At 38.2% G+C, this 17,145-nt stretch overlaps 1 protein-coding gene across 3 annotated transcripts; it reads right to left on the bottom strand.

Annotated features, from left to right (window-relative positions):
* Nucleotides 1-1,439: 1,439 nt before the first annotated feature.
* BicD (Microtubule-associated protein Bicaudal D) lies at nt 1,440-15,691 on the bottom strand. Of its 3 annotated transcripts, XM_013307441.1 has the most exons (12): nt 15,328-15,691; nt 14,853-14,993; nt 9,213-9,437; nt 8,827-9,064; nt 8,474-8,637; nt 8,108-8,251; nt 7,589-7,847; nt 7,327-7,467; nt 7,020-7,199; nt 5,433-5,690; nt 5,175-5,341; nt 1,440-5,087 (listed from the first exon to the last, which is right to left on the bottom strand). In XM_013307441.1, exons 1-12 carry the CDS (start codon nt 15,541-15,543, stop codon nt 5,013-5,015), a joined length of 2,208 nt encoding a protein of 735 aa, XP_013162895.1. In that variant the 5' UTR covers nt 15,544-15,691; the 3' UTR covers nt 1,440-5,012. The 3 variants fall into 3 exon arrangements, with proteins under 3 accessions (XP_013162895.1, XP_013162894.1, XP_013162897.1); XM_013307440.1 differs by lacking the exons at nt 1,440-5,087; nt 5,175-5,341 and adding an exon at nt 6,016-6,597 and having other exon boundaries at nt 5,601-5,690; XM_013307443.1 differs by lacking the exons at nt 1,440-5,087; nt 5,175-5,341; nt 14,853-14,993; nt 15,328-15,691 and adding exons at nt 6,016-6,597; nt 13,072-14,160 and having other exon boundaries at nt 5,601-5,690.
* Nucleotides 15,692-17,145: the final 1,454 nt, after the last annotated feature.

Genomic DNA, 17,145 nt, shown 5'->3' with positions numbered 1-17,145 from the left:
TTATTCAAACTTTCGTGAGACATTATAATAAACTTATATATAAAAACGGCTAAACTCTCACGTATATTCGTCCGGCGGCACCGACTAGTTTCGAGTCCATCGGGGGCCCTTCATCAGGGTGAGTAGGACTGGTATTATTTCGCGGACGCGACCCTCAGCCTACTATGCGCCTACGCACTTAGGGCGCGGGGTCCGCTGGCGTCGTCGACGATGTTGTACCAAAGCGTCTGTGGTGTTGCTGTTCAAAGTTCCGAGGGCACATATACGTGAATGTTTAGCCGTTTTTTATATAGGCTTAAAGGTAATTAGTTTGGTAAGGTAAAGATAGTTCGTTAAAAGTATTGTAGTTTTTTCACCAATGTTCATTCGAGTTACTTGTAACGTTATTTTAAGTTTAATAAAATAGTCCTTTTTTTCGTAAGCCTTACGTTCCGTTGATGCGTTCCTTATGATGAATACTAGAATGAAGAACGATGATGATTTCGTTTTCTTGTATCGACTTTCATATGATATGTAAGAATAAATTAATTTGCATTTATATCTTTACAAAATACGTATCGAAATTATTAACAATTGTGAAATTTTCCAATCGATTGATACAATTATTATGAAAACTAACCAAATGTGAATGTCTGTCTGTCTATTTATTTAGACCTTTGATCCTTGTACATTTTCAATGATATTAATTGTCGCTTACTATACACTACGTACATTTTTACTACATTATGTAATGCTCAATTTATCTGATGTTATTAAGATGCACCAACACATGACGTAAAAAATGCATTTATTTAGAGTGTACATGAGTTTTCATTGCCGAAACACGTACAAACAAGTATTCACGACTTTTTATTCTCTTTGGAAAAAACTATATTGTTATTTTACATGTGTTTCGGCAATGAAAACGCACGGCAAATATCACTTCCACTTTACCATTTTTGTATTGAACACTTGAATTAATTTTATATGTATCTTAATAAAAAAAATAATTACATTTATTCGTGGCTATGCGGAGAGATGATTTGCGATACGGGTTTACATTACATTTCATCTTTAACGTTTCACGAACTAGCACCTGTACGGATTGAATCAAGTTTTTTTTACCGCTTACTTAGTAACTTAATGTTGCAATTTTTATTACAAAAAATAAGTACTGAAATGTAAATAAATAGCACATCATTCAGTTGTGGTTATTGTTTATATTTATATAAGGAAATTCATTGTCACTTTGTGCATTTAAATAAATATTGGATTTATAAATTGCATTTTTAATTCACTACGGAGGTTCTGCTCCATTTATCTCATCGGCCGTAATTTTTTTTATTTTATTTTAATAGTTGGCAAACGAGCGAGCGGCCACCTAAAATCGCTGAAATAGCGAAGCGACCGTTGCACATAGACATACGCCTATCTGAAGGATTGAATATAAAAGACAAGAATTAAATATATCATTTATTATTTCTGTTACATGAATCAAATCAGTCATTGCGACAACACTGAGTTACCCAATACATTGAAAATAAATACGCTTTAGTTCAGCCATGATATGTTCCCAAGGCCGGTTCATTGCATCTGTCCTTGAATATTCAAATAGTTAAATATGTAGGCAACTTTGTTTTATACTTTCAGAAGCTCATGAGTTACGATAAATGAGATTGAATAATGCGAAGACATGTAATCTGATGAATACTGCCGTTGTAAACTGGAAAACAATAATGTGGCCATCTTGCAACTGAAGGTGGTAAGGTGCCGTGATGTGCAGAGTGAACCATCAAACTGTGCGATGCGAGACAACAACCGACTCATTACTCAGCTAATTAATTACAAATAGAACCAAAGTACAAATGGGAACATTCATGCTTCAAATTGTCGAGCGCTTCGATTCTGCGATACAAAGTAGCGGACAATCATATACTTTACAATATTTAAATAATAATAACACATAATTCTTCTATAATATAAAATAATAACTATAACTAGACAAATAAAGTCATCTAAATTGTTATATATAAACTATATAAAGAAAATATTTGGTTAATCGCTGCAGATGGCGCCACTGGGCGACGCATCCGGCGGTTTTGCCCAAGCTAATGAAATACTGAAAAAAATTATAATATGGGAAAATGCGACGAAGCCTCGCCTCGTCGCATTTATCATATAGTCAATTGCACCTTAACTAAATCTAAAAGTACATTGCAAAAATAAATACTCAAAATATTGCGTAAACAATCACCGTTGACAGTGAGTAAAGTAATTAATGCATTGAAAAAAAAACGACCATATGAAAAAAGACTTGAGGACAAAGGCAATGTCCCTGATGCTTCCGTCTGAATCACAACGCTGCCTGACTAGACATGACGCGCTGTCGGTGTCTGATGCTAAGCTAGGACAAACAATGTCAGAAAAAAAAACAAAAAATAATACATTTTAATACTAATCAATTTGTAAGTAGTTTAAGTACGAGAAGAACGATTCTACGAATAAGCTAGGTAATACGATCTAGAAACAATAAATGCAATGCTGTGGTCCTCGCGGTCGCGGGCCGACCCGCCGCGCCCAGCTATGCCAAACGAAACATACCCTACGTAGTATAATATTGCAAATAATTTCACTACGCGCCTCGAGAGGGCGCCTCGGTCACTACCTAAGAAGTATACTTGAAGGTTAATGTAGTAACTAGATCTAATCCTAAACAAGTAAAAATATCTAAGAAGGGCGAGTGCCCGCGCTACATGGAACGGTTCAACTAGCCTATGTCCAGTAGACACTAAAAGATAAACGACTACGTCATCCACCGGTTTCACGCAATCTTATCACGGGAAGCTGCAAACATCACATACCATAACGTAAATAATAATAATTAATAATACCTCGTAACACTTTAATAATCTCTTGTAAATTTTGTCTTATCATTATAGCGCCGGTCGAGCTGCGCGTGAGCAAACTTTGAGCAAATCAGGACGCGTTTACATTTGTGATATGACTATTTCGTTGTGATGCATTTGTATGCCTGTGTGTGTGTACGTGGACGTACGCGGTGTGTGTGTGTGTAGGCTCGACCGGCTCTTGGACAAGAAGTGGACGCGCGTGGCGACGCCACAGGACGGCAGAGCGCGTCGAGCCGGCTGCGACCCAAAAGTTGCTATTGCAAGCACTCTCTGTTGTGTTGAGTACAAATACTGGGAATAGGAAGACCTTTCTTTGATACCGAACCATATGTAAGTTCGATATAGATCGCAGCGGCCTCGACGTTACTTTAACAGAACAAAAATAATACGGAAATACTACGAATATAACTAGAACAAGATGGACGAAAGTATTCGGCGGAGGGCCACAACAACACAACAAACTAGAGAATAACAACTAGAACAGATTACATAGTCTTTTGCGCACTCAATGGATGGAAATCGACGAATATGTTTTTTTTTAGATTTTTTCATGGACGTACTAGACATTCGTATCGATAAAGGATAACAGAATGTGTATAATCTATGCGAACCTCGCATCGCTTATTAAATGTGTATATAATTAAAAAATAACGTTGCGCGGTTCCGTTGTTCGGTGCGAGGCGGGGCCGTCACGCGAGGGGCGTGGCCTGCGGGCGACGGCACCGAATGCGTTCGCGTAATAAAATACACCGATACAATTACAAAAATATTCGTTAAACATTAATTTGGCGTAGTGCAGTAGACGTAGGTACGAGGAAATTCGGTAATATCAAAATATTGTGATAAGGGCGATAGACAAAATAGGGAATGCGATACGTCTCACGTGACCTCTCCACGGAGGGGTGTCGGTGTGAGGGGCGGGGAGGTGTGGGCGCCGGACGGAGCACAATAACAACAACGCTCGCCGCCCGGTCGCCTCCTCCTCGCCATTAAAATCAGTCAACAGTCATATAACACCAACTACACAGGGCGGGGCTCCGCACACCCTCAGGGCGATTTACCAGCTACCCACTGCCCACATCCACTGCCCTTCATGTTATAGAAACACAAAACTCACATGTTTCCTAGTCTTGTAAACACTTCACCTCTAACATCTGGTTAACATTTAATGGCTGAAATGATGAGAAAACGATTAATTTATTCTAATTATTAATTACTTAAAGGTAACAGTTAACTACGCGATTATTCTTTAATTAAAGAACAGTGCGTGTAAACTTATTATTTAAATTCGTACTAATCGCATCAAATACATTAAAATTTTACTACATTTTTTATGCCTAAAGTCTTTCTTTAGAATAACGCCAGTTATTAAGAATGAGTCATGTTTATTGCTGAGGTGAAGTGTACTCGAACCTCAATATTTTGTTTACCATTTAGAGTTGTATTGTGGGCGTGGTGTTCAGGCATGTGGGCGTGTGCGCGCGCGCCGCCGCACAGTTTGACGGTTCACGGCGCCGGGGAGGGTCGCGGCGCGGCGCACAGCTCTCGCTCATCGGTCAGGTGCCGCGGAGCCCCGTTTACATTATTGGTACGATTAATTACAATTACATTTATAAAAGGTATAAATAATTTAGTCTCCTTACAACCACAAATAGAAAAAACGTTGACGAGTCGCTAGCGGGCGGCTCGTCCGAGTCACCGTCACCACAACGATACCCTAACACTAGTACATGTAACACAACGCATAAGATACGATAACACTACTACAATGTAATAGAACATCTGTTCAGATTAACTCGAGGTCGAAACATTGGCCTGTTGCAATCGAATCGTTCATCACAACGTAGTACAACAGTATTTAGTTATTCAGCATTCGCTTTATATCAAAGCTGCTGAACGCGATCGGGAAGTCTTTTAGCACGTAGATCAGATTCAACGGTCGGTTCCGTGCACTTGCGGTCAGATGTTCGAGCGTCCTTCACCACTGAGACAGCCGCGGCCGCTCTGACACTATAAATTCGTAGAAGTGTATGTTTATGTGCCGGCGATTCAGGGCGCGCGCGTCGCGTGGCGCAGCAGCGCGCGCACGGCGGCCGCGGCGGCCTTCAGCGCCAGCACGAGCCGCTAGAAGTCTCGCGGTCGCGCGCGTGCAGTGCCAGCAGACTTGGGCACGCGCCGCGTGCGCATCTCGCGGTCCACCTGAAAGCAATTCAATATTATTTTTAGAAATATAACAGGCAGTTTTGGTCCACCACAAGATATAATACGACAGAACAGAGTGAGTACCTCTAGCTCTTCGAGGCGTTGCGTGAGAGTGAGTTTCTGCTGCACGGCGAGACGCAGCAGCTGGTTGAGGGTCTTCTTCTCGTCCTCCGCGCTCGCTAGCGCTTGTGTCAGCTCATCCACCTGGGTCACGTACTCTTCGCACCGAGCGGCGAACATCGCGCGAAGACCTGACTCAGACACAGATAAAAACTCAAATAAAATCTACTCATCTAAATAAAAGCGATCTTATAATCGGAAAGGTAAAGAGTTGGTACTGACTGGAGAATGTAGCAGCATCCTCCTTGAGCAGCCGGAGCTCGTTGCGCAGCTTGAGCATGGTCTCTGTGACGATGGTCTTCTCCGTCTCGTACTTGGACTTGAGGTTGGCGAGGGCGACTTCCGCCGTGTTCTTGTTGGACTTGAGTACGGTGCGTAATGTCGCGATCTGCTCGCGCTTCGTAGACAGGAGAGACTTCAGTTTGATCACTTGTTCCTGTAACTCGCCAACTTCCGCACCTCGCTCCTCGCCCTCCATCACTGAAAAGAACGAACAGAAAAACATGAATTAACTTATGATTTTTTTTTTTCAAAGATTGTATATACTTTAATGACTATCAATTTTTACCAAATTATTTGTTATTAATTAAAAAAATATATTTTTATACTTAAACTCTAACAAAACAATGAATAGACATTTTTTTTACATACATATTCATATTACGTTGTCATACAACTAAAATGTAAGCGAATCCTATGGGAAATAAAACATGAAACTCGATATATTTTAGTCTACAGTACTTATTACACTACGACAAGAACCAATACATAATTACAATCTACATTATGTTAGTTTTTATCTTACATGTATATAAGCTTGGAGTTTAGTATCACATAACATATTGAAGCAGTAACATACAAGCTATGAAACTATTTTTCAATGAATGTCTTATGTTGCTTAGTACGTTATCATTAGTTTTAAAAGTTTCAGTTCTTTTAAAATGTAATATATTTCCATATAAAATATCATCTCTCCATATGTTTTCGTAATCGCATTGTTCAATTTTACTGATTATTTTGTTTCCTTGAGGCTTGCGACAGATTAAATTTCTTTTGAAATATATTTTATTTCTTTCTCTTTGATATTTCGTGGGCACAGCAGTGTCCATGTCAACTTGATGTGTTTTACATTTGTCATTGATAATGTTATTATTTTGTTTTGTTATATTTTCAAAGTACTCGGTTATTTCCTTAACACTTTTCCGCGAACAATTTGTTTCATTTGGAACTTCAGATTTGTGTTTATTCTGAATATATAATATGGTGGATTGTATAATAAATTGTTGCAGTTTCCTTTTAGCATCCTCCTTTAGTTTGCTGTTGTAATGTTCTTTGTGTATTTTACTGTAATCATCAGATGGAATATTTTGCTTACTGGACCTTGAAGCTACGGAAACAAGGTATTATACGAAATTTATTTTTGTTCTTAAATTTGTTTACCTTTTGCATATATCAGTAGTTACTTAAAGAAGAGATGAGAAATAGCTCGGAGAGCGTATCTTGATGTTGGTATGTTACGTTAAAATCACAGTAAGGCAGACAATAAGTCACTAATCGTTGGTTTCTGGGACCAAAATCTCTGTATAAACCATATCGACATCCCCCTCATTATTTGACATAACAGAGATAAACATGTATTTTATATAGTGATTTTGTTTACTTGATCACTCAGTGGAATTTTCTCTCACTAAATAGACCCTAAGGAGACCACTTAGAGTGTGACAGTATCAGTCATCTTCCATTTCATTATATTACAAGCAACGGCTTGTGAATATTTGTTAGTAATATACAATAGTAAATATGTTGTACCAGGCTGGTGCCTGAGGCGGGAGTCGAGCGCGGTGTCGAGTGCGGCGCGAAGGTGTGTCAGCTGGTCGAGCAGCGTGTCCGCGCACCGCGCCACCACGCCCGCCGCGCGCAGGCCCTCCAGCTCGCCCGCCGCCAGCGCCAGCGCCTCCTCCTCCACGCTGCGTCCCTCCGCACCCGCACCTGCACACAATACAACAATCATTTTACAACATTATTGAATTTCAAAAAATTTAACAGTAAATCATTTATTACGATTCTTATTGCGATAGATCTGTTAAATTTTAATCAAATGTTCTAAACTACGTACCGTCCTGGTGTCCGGCGTGCTCCAGCAGCAGCCGCTCGGGCTGCGTGCCGTTGACTGCGCACACGTGGTGGTACAGCTGCGCCAGCGTCTCTGCCGCCGACGTCAGCGCAGGTGCAGCGCTCGCCAGCGCACGTCCAGCACCTTACGAAAACAAATTCGGTTTTCTTATTATGAACCGAAGAGATATCATTTCATTGCGTTTTTTTATTTATTTAATGTGTTAGCCATATATTTATGACACTATGTATTTATGTGGACATACCTCCGGCAAGTGTACGCAACAAGTCCGCATCAGCCTCGAGCGCTGCGCAGCGCAGTTCCGCTTCTGCGACGCGATCGCTGAGCTGCGCCAGAGCCTGCCGCTGCTGCGCAGCTGGGGAGCCGGGCGCAGCGCTCGCCGCACTCAGCTCGGCCAAAGCACCCGCAAGAGCGCTCAGCTCGCCGCCCGACACTCGCCACCACGTCAGCCACCGCGCTGCCCGAGCTGGTACACCGCCTTCCGTCTTCTCCTCTTTCTCTTCCTATAATAATTAAAAATCTATCAAGAATTATAAAATATTATGCTTGAAATAATGGTATTGCAATATCTGTCGCACATCTTAAATTGTTTACTTCGGGAGACCTTTAGAGAAAATTAATTTCGAGAAATACACTAGGGGCATACTGAAGTAACCTAGATTGTTGACGAAAGTTGGTTACGAAAATACATTTTTTCAGACACAAATAAGTAGTATTGTTATATGTTGGTAAAAGCCGCTGTAGGTAATGGAGAAGTACTGACAGCAGGTGCGCAGTCTGCGTGCAGTGCGTTGAGCGCGGTGACGCGTGAGGCGACGCGCACGAGGCCGGTGCGCAGCGCGCCCGCCGCCGCGCCCTCACTCTCCGCCGTCGCCTGCGCAGCGCGCATCGACGCCGTCAGCTGGCTCTGCAATACACACAAAACTCAAATAATAAGTCACATAACGCATTACCGTTTGTAAAATTTATTCATCGAAAAGAACTCTTATTGTTACACTCAGTCATTAAATAAATGTAAAGAAGTGTCTTAGTGTAGCTTATCCATACAAATCTACACTGAAGGTGAGTTTTAATTCATTCTAAAATGCTATTTTACATAGAACATCGTCTCTATATTCGTATGTCTTACATTTTCATTGTGCGCCTGCTCGAGCTGCTTCTCGAGACGGGATATTTCGTGCAGATGCACCTCGGAGAAGAGATCTGCGTGATGGTCGCCCATCGCGGTGGCCAGCTCCGCGGACGATGACCCGCCCGGCTCGCCCTCCTCCTCCGCGCTGTCATCTGGCATACCTACACATAAAATGACATTACTATTGTAAAGTACAAGAAACTTACATCCATTAATGCTACCAAAAGAGAGAGGAAAGAACAAAATACTACACAATTGACCTTTCTAGTTCCCACAAACATTACAGGAAGATTGAAAATGTCTACAGTCTGTATGTATCTGTAAGATAGGAAGCTATTATGAACACAGACCTCGTATACTGTAGGCGAGGTTAGTAATGTTATATGCAGCTTCTCTGCTGAGGTGGGCATCGAGTTCCTTCTTGGCGGCGAACTTAGCTTCGCGCTCTGCCTGCAGCGCCTCCAACGCCTCGGCCAGTTGGCGCTCTGCAATACGGCGCAGCGCTGCCGTCTCCTCTGCCATTGCCCGGGCGTTCTCCGCCTCCTCGCGAAGCTGACGCACTTCATGCTTAAGACCTTCGAATTCAACCTGAAAATGTTAAGTAAATTACCAGCTAAGGTACTATAGAATATTGTTTTTATGTTATGATGACGTCGACTTCTCTTCTTTGGTTGTATTGCATTCTAGATGTGGTGTGAAACAATCTCCGTTTTTTGTTTGTGTTCAATCCACGTACCTGTGAGGATCTGAGCGCGGAGACTTGTTTCTGCAGCGAGATGTTCTCGTCCTCTAGATCTGCGATGTCCAGCAGCTGACGCTGCTCCCGCTGGCGCGCCTCACGCAACTCCGCCCGCAGCGCGGCCCGCTCCGCCTCGCGCGTCGTCTTGTCCGCGCCCAGCTCACAGCTCTCTGTCAGCAACCGGTCTCGCTCTGACACCACGCGCTCTAGCTCGTGACGCAACTGAAAACCAGATAACATATATAAGCTTTAATTGATTCCATCCATAAGTTCTTCAACATACAATACTTATTTGAGAACATATTTTTATGAAAATAATATATAGAATGGGTAATTCATTTGATACATAGCTTTGTATATTCCGAAAATAAATATTTTAAGCACGATATTTCCATAAATCAAAATGTTTCTCTATTATGAAGTAGTCGTAAGTTATCAGCTCGGTTTGAATGCTGTTGACTTGTGCTATAGTAAAAACTTTTATAATAAATCTTTAAGAGATGCTTCAATTTTATCATAACGTTGATTCAAAACGTCGAAAATAGGTCAAAGTAGTTGAGGTCTCTCATAAAAAAAATCTTGCGTAATAAATATGTATACATTTTGTTTGAATTTTTCAACATCGTCGGTCGCTGTATAATTAATTCCGATGCTTTATAACCAGTGACCTATTTTCTGTCAAAACCAGCTGAGAGCTGTAGCGGGAACGCTTTTAATTAATATAAGATAGTTCAATATTCGATTTAATTTCCATCCGATAATGGCGCTGTTGTAGCGAGAGCTCTTATAAATAAAGTTGCTTTCAATAATATTTTAAAGTTATTTTGTAATAGTACCTAAAATATATATAAGAACACTTTTTAGACATTATACTAAACTGATAGCGGTACCGCCACCGGACGAATATACGTGAGTGTTTAGCCGTGTTTATATATCAGTTTAGTATAACACATGTACTTTTGTTGATGAACCAAATAAATAAATAAATAAATTTTCTTAGCGCCACAACTATACTAAGGCGCTTAAGATTCATTTAAATCAAGCAATAGCTCCTAGTTTTCCTTTTTGTGAGGACTCACCAAGTCCTTAGTGATTCATTGTTCAACAAATTAAGAACGTACAGATTTAAATAGCTAAAAATAACTTGTGGTTCATTATTTTGGTGTTCGGAGACGACAACAATCACACATGTATTGCATCGAACAATGCTGGCCATACTAACTAATAGACTTAAGTAGACGTTTCAGGATTCATATCGAAATTCATTGGTTAATTAAAAAAGGGTAATTATAGTCCTGGAGTCATCTTTAATATAGATTTAGTGTGAGAACTTTTAACACTTTAAGCGCACAATTAACGCCTGAGCGTAGGTTTCTGAGATCAAAATCCCCGATAAGAGGGATAACGACATATACAGATATTTTGGTCTCAGAAACTAACGGTGAGTGCAGCATGAGGATTAAAATGTTAAACTTACGTAAACTTCACATCCGTCTCAACGGATGTTTTCGATCGAACGTAAAGGAAATAGCTTACTTCCTACTTAAAGACATTCAACTTGTCGGCACCGTATTTCAAGTTGCAGATGCTTACAATCATCGTAGCTCAATCTATTTAAATGATTGCTACTTTGACTTTTGTTTAAAAATAAGGCAAACAACGGATTTATAACATCTAACGCTTTGTGGATGATTAAAAAAATAACTTGCTGTTTCACAGTTTCACTCGTCGAATGCAATAATTTTGTCAAATTCGATTCAACGGAAATTTCGTTACGCGAAGAAAAGATTCATTAACAACAATATAGTGTACTTGATACCTTGACCGGACCGACAAAATACAAATTATAGTTGGTCATTTTTCAAATTGAATCTATTCATTCACTTAAATTGAATGATTACGTTGGATGAGGTCAACTCTGGGACGAGTAGAAATCGTAAAAAGGGGTTGAACCGATCCGAATGAATGATTGAATGTAATATGAATGAACGACAAAAGGAGAGGAGTTTTATATTCAACCGTTAGGTATTATTCTTATCTGTATTATTTACAAAAAAAATGACGAAATATAAAACTTTAATTTATTTGGTAGAATACACTGCCCAGTCTTCATATAAAAATTGATGGTCGAGAACTTGAGTAAAAATAACCATCAATACAGATACATTGGAGTTGGATATAAAAAATATGATTCGTTGACTGGATTGCCACTGGAAGTGGCACTTAGTTGATTAGCCTGGAACCGCCTCGGTATTAGTAGACTGGGGTGTGGCAGCGGACGATGGCCCGCACTACTTCGTAAATTATATGCGTCGTCTGTTTTACAATATTCTGTCTAGTTTGTAAAAAAAACGTAAAATGTAACTTACATTTTGAAGCTTACTATTGTAAATTTGTGCAGTTTTTAAAATATTAAAATTATCAAACGGGACTTGCGTAATTCCCGACGTGGACGGTTCAATATGCAGCTTACGTTCTTTTGCGGTGTATATTTTGAGATCATTTAGATTAAAATTAAAAGAAGTAAATTTCATACGATACGCTTACGTTCAGTGTTTTCATATGTAACGTAAATTGATGCATATTTAACATGGCAGTAGACAAGTTCTGAACAATATGTCAGGGGCTCGTCAGTTTCATGAAATAAGCACTTTAAATTCAGGGAAAACTCCCTAGAGAGGGATTGTCTGCTACATAACGAAGCGCGGGACCAGTCTATTGTACAATGAACATACAGTGCATACGTTATGTGGTTACAAACTAAATAAACTATTTATCACTAGCTGTTGCCCGCAACTCCGTCCGCGCGGGATTAAAAGAAACCTAAATAGTAGCATATGTGTTCTTTCAGAATATGTGCTATAACTGTGCCGAATTTTATCAAGATCCGTTGAGTTGTGTCGGAGATACCTTCGCACAAAAATCACGTAAACATTCGCATTTATAGTATTAGCAAGAAGAAAGATAATAAAGTTTACTTGTTACATGATGTTACAGCTACTTAACAAAATATTTCTGTGGAATAGCCAAACAGATCATTGTCTGTCTTCATCAAGATGCTATTCCAGTTCATAACATAATTACTTTAAAAAACATGTTTTCGATATTAACAATAAATCTGTACAGATTGAATGAAGCCAAAGAATGTAGACGATGGTAACTGTTCAAAGTTAGCACCAAATTAGAATTTTCTACTTGATTAGCTCAATTTAAATCATTAATTAGATATACGAACACGGTAAGTGCATGTCAAGGAGAACACGTCATCTTGCCTATGCACAATATCTCCAATCTTCTGAGAGCAAAGATAAAACTCTCTGAGATTACGTTAGCCAATGAATCAGATACTAACGAGGAACTAATAAACGGCGCTTATACCAACATCATAGAATCAAATCTAATAGTTAAGTAGTAAAAAAACCTTTCTATCAAAAGTAAGTGTTTGAGACTAAAAACGTAGTTAAAATTTGAAATTGAGGAAACATATCCAAATCAACCATTGGTTAGTTAGTAATTGGTGAAAACAATATGGACCTGGCAAGTCACGAGAACACTCCTAATAAACCACGAGCTAATGGCTCACATTATCGCCCACGTAACAGTTAACTTATTCAACAATATAAAAATGTTATAATACGATTATTAATGCTATAAACGGAAAACGAAGGAAACTGTCCAGTTGGCGTCGTGCCAACGGACAAATATCAACATCATTCCATTATCTACGTAAACACAACATAGAACCTGAAACATGAGCTATCTCCACGACTGAGTTCAGGTTGTCGCTAATGCGTCGGAGACAGGCTGCTTAAATCATAGACATAGTGCGCACTGTAAATATACATGCAACATTTACCTCACCGCCTTCATCCATTTTAAATGAATGATTCCAGCATACCACAGATGCACTTATAAAATATTTCCCCCACTCAAACTTGGCACAAACACTGAATATTTCGCATTATCGATGGGAACAGTCGCGAGGCAGCAGGGTGCATCGGTGTAATCCTTACGCGCTCTCACGCCGCGTGCGAATCAAGGCCGGCCAAATAAAAATGTATTTCTGGATCAGTGTTATGGATTAACGGGCGCTGCGCTTACGCCATTCGCGGCATTACATCACGGACGCTGTGGCCGCTATTGGCCGAGGCGAGTGCGACTACTCGATTAGTTAGAGCACGATGACTAACAGGCGGTGGTGCGCGCCGGGCGGCCGGGAGCGGGCGGCAGCGCAGCCCGGCCGAGGGTCCGCCGGTGATTCACAGCAATCTCCCGCGTTCCATTAAACGCCAGCATAATTCAGTTACATGTCTGGGCAAACGGACTTTAATTAGATAATGACGTGTTCTGGAGTGCCTTGGGCTCTCGCCTCGCATTGTGCGGCGCATGTACATGCCATTTGTATCGGCGGACTTAACCCTGACACTGCGCCGTACATTGTAAAACGAACTGCTTCCACTAATAAAAGTGATGGTGGTGGCCTTCTTAGTAATCATCAATCGATCATCGACGCACATGGCAACAATTGGATAAAGTCAATTTTAGAGACAAGTCAACAAGCCAAGACTTAGGTCAAAAGTCAATACAACTTACAAAATATATTTAGGAGTAAATAAAAAGTATTTAGCAAACTTGAAAATTTCAACAAATTCAATCTATGGAAAGTACAAATGTCGCGAATTTAAAAAGTATTAAAATTGCTGTACATAGCAAATAGTTACAAGTGGTCTATGATCCGTAGAAGCCAAAACATAGTCTATGAATGACTATAAATATATAATTAAAAAATTCAAACTACAAAACGAAGGATTGTTTTGTAATAATTAAAAATCAAGGAATTATTTGAAAGTGAGTGGTGACTTTCTTTTAGGTTTGGGTAATGATATTAGTCCTCGGATATCCGAACTTGTTACGAAGATGTAAGCTCAAAATGAACATTAATAAAAATTACAGAAGTTTATGCTAATAATATTATCATTTCTTAGAACTTAATTTAAAATAATTTTGATAAATTTATAAAAATTTTGACTTACAATAATTACTTTTGTAAAATACTGACAAGAGTTATTATTTGGTTAAGAACTGTTAAAATCGTTGTTCCAAAGTTCATTATTACCAATGAAATGTTAGATTTAATTTTTTACAAACTTACTAATATTATTAATGTTAAATAAATATTTCTTTGATCTTCAGAACTGCAAAACAGATCTTGATGAAATTTAGCATAGATGGAGAATATGGTTTGGAAGAACACACAGCGGAATCCAAAAATGTCGCTATTTTAATATTCTTATTGGAAGCTATATAGTATTGTAGAAATTGTGACAAAAGTTTGCACCCTTTACTCACCAACTTAAGGTTTAAATTATAATAAATGGAACATATTATCTAAACAACTTATACGTTGATTTACAAAGTCTAAAACATATGTGAATATTTATAATTAGCGACCAAACAAATTTTGTCATATATTAAAACTTATTAGAATCTGTAAATATTGCGTTTTTCAATATTCCTGTATTATTACCAGAGATGAGAAAATATTTTTTACAGATGAATCATCATTATTAACCCACTTTTATTCTGTATGTATTCAACATAGAACAAAATTCTAACAGACCAAAATAGATAACTTACTTGTTTTGTTTCTCCTTCCAGTTCAATGATTTGTAATGTGAGAGAGCTTTCCATAGCAGCCGATTCATTGAGGAGTGCATTTTCCTGTTCAATACCACTCTGTGTGGTCACTTTCTGTGTTGTATCGAGTTTCATCAAAGCCTGTCAAACAGATATAGTTAATTTTCACATATGTTATGTTAATTTACTACATTGTTCACTCAAATAAAATAAGTGTAGTATAATAATATTTCATTGATATTTAATACAACTAGCTAGTTGCTACTGTGTTGTTACTCATCTGAACAATTTGTTGGAAACATTTACATTTAAATTGTATAAAGTAAAACAGGATTTCACTCATAATTTTTGTAAGTAGTTCAGTGCTCACATATAAGATGTGTTAATCTTATTTAGAGTTACCGTTTGCTTTATCTTAATGAGAATCCAGTAATGCATGAAAAGTGAAAATAAGACGGTATGTAGGACATCTAACCTCTTGGGTGATCTCAAGTTCGTGTTTCGTGTTCTCATAGAGGCTTTCCAGTTCGTTACATCTTTGCTGCAGTGCACTCTTTTCCTCTAGCAGCACCAGACCTAGTTGAGCCGATTGGATCTTCTCGCTGCTGGCCTGGTCCAGTTCCCGACTTAGTCTCTCAATCTCCACCTTCAAGTCCACGATCGAAAGTTCGTTATGTGCCGTGGCTGCCATCGTGTGACAGTTAGACGGCTAATTATCTAAAACTTCATATACAAAGTAAATAATCTTAGAAAAACAACTTTAAAACGTGTAAAATCAATGTTTCTACATTCTCCTAACAAAAAGTATAACGTATTGACAGTTCGTTCAATGGCCTCTTTTTTTTAATTGCTGTCAGTGTCAGACTTAAATTTTCAGTCATCAGTGTTGCAAGTTTCTTGTTTTAAAAACTCGCGATCATATCAACGCAGTTATTCGATAGCACTTTATTTTGACTTGAAATATAATAAAAACGTTATCTATCAAGACGTACGAAAGGGATGTCTGTTTGAACAGCTCATCATTAAGAACCTTTTTAAATCCTAAATGAAACGGCATATAGCGTGAAGGGTGTTTCAGGACCTCGCCAAATGGAAGTCCGCTTTCTTTGTCTAACGTGACCTCCAAACATATCTTAATAGATTTTCATATGTATTGGTGTTACATTCAAAAATGTGACAGGAAAGGTTTATAAATATCACATGAATGTAATCGAAAAATCAAATTTTGATAAGGAAAGGCCTTAAGTGGATCATTTAACACTCTAGTTAGAAACCCCTAGAAACTCTCCTAGCAAACAAGGAAGACCCTGTCAAAGTTTCATAACAACAGGTTAAGTTTCATTCAATAATGTAGGAACAGAGATAGGACGTAAATAAAAACATTTTTTTTTAATTCACAATACATTTATTGATGACGGGATTTTAATTGATTTAGTTATTTACGCCTAAATTGATTCTGAAATGGATAAAATTGATTACGTGTCTTAGCTTTACTAGCACCGGAAAGTTAAGTGACGGTTTTCGGTTATTAGTTAACATAAATACTAGTCACAACGTTAATTGACCCCTAGCATGCAACCAATGAGTTGACAAGTATTATTATATTAATTAAAAAAGTGTAAACTACCTATAGCATTCTGAAAATAATGTACGAAGAAAACATCAGAAACATAATTTCTTTTTTCTCATTACTTTTTTAAGTAATTTCATAGTAATTGCAATAATTTGAATTTGGAATGTTATATAAATTAGGTATAAATCTATATATACCAGTATTTCTATATATTAAAACATATATTATTTTAACCATGAACTGCTGACTCATACAAAAATGTATCGGTTATTTCAAAATGGATTATAATATGTTTCTGTATGAGTGTTTCGGCAGTGGAAACCCACATATTGACGCCTGTTACTCCAATGGAGGCCTTTTCAAGATGTAACTTTATTCAATCAATCATATAGTCAATATATTTAGTACAAAATTTGTAATAACTGACCAAATTATACCAATAAAACATAAAGGTACAAATTAATTTAAATAAAAAAATATCAATATTTTAAATACAAACAAAATTAAAAACTCTGATTTCTTATTGCTATGTTAATTTAAAATGAATTTAATATATTATTGCTTACATACTTATAAATTATAAAGTTATCAGTATAAAATGTGTATAGTTGATATGGACACAATAGTCTTAATACTTTACTCTCATAATACTATGCGACCTGAAAAACATGATACTTTAGTTGTCATGAAATTAACCACTCATGTCATATTTCTTGAATA

The sequence above is a fragment of the Papilio xuthus genome, unplaced genomic scaffold, assembly GCF_000836235.2.
Source record: "Papilio xuthus unplaced genomic scaffold, Pxut_1.1 DF828142.1, whole genome shotgun sequence".
Lineage (NCBI taxonomy): Eukaryota > Metazoa > Arthropoda > Insecta > Lepidoptera > Papilionidae > Papilio > Papilio xuthus.
The sequence above is the reverse complement of the archived record's forward strand: the minus strand, read 5'-3'. Positions and strand labels throughout refer to the sequence as shown.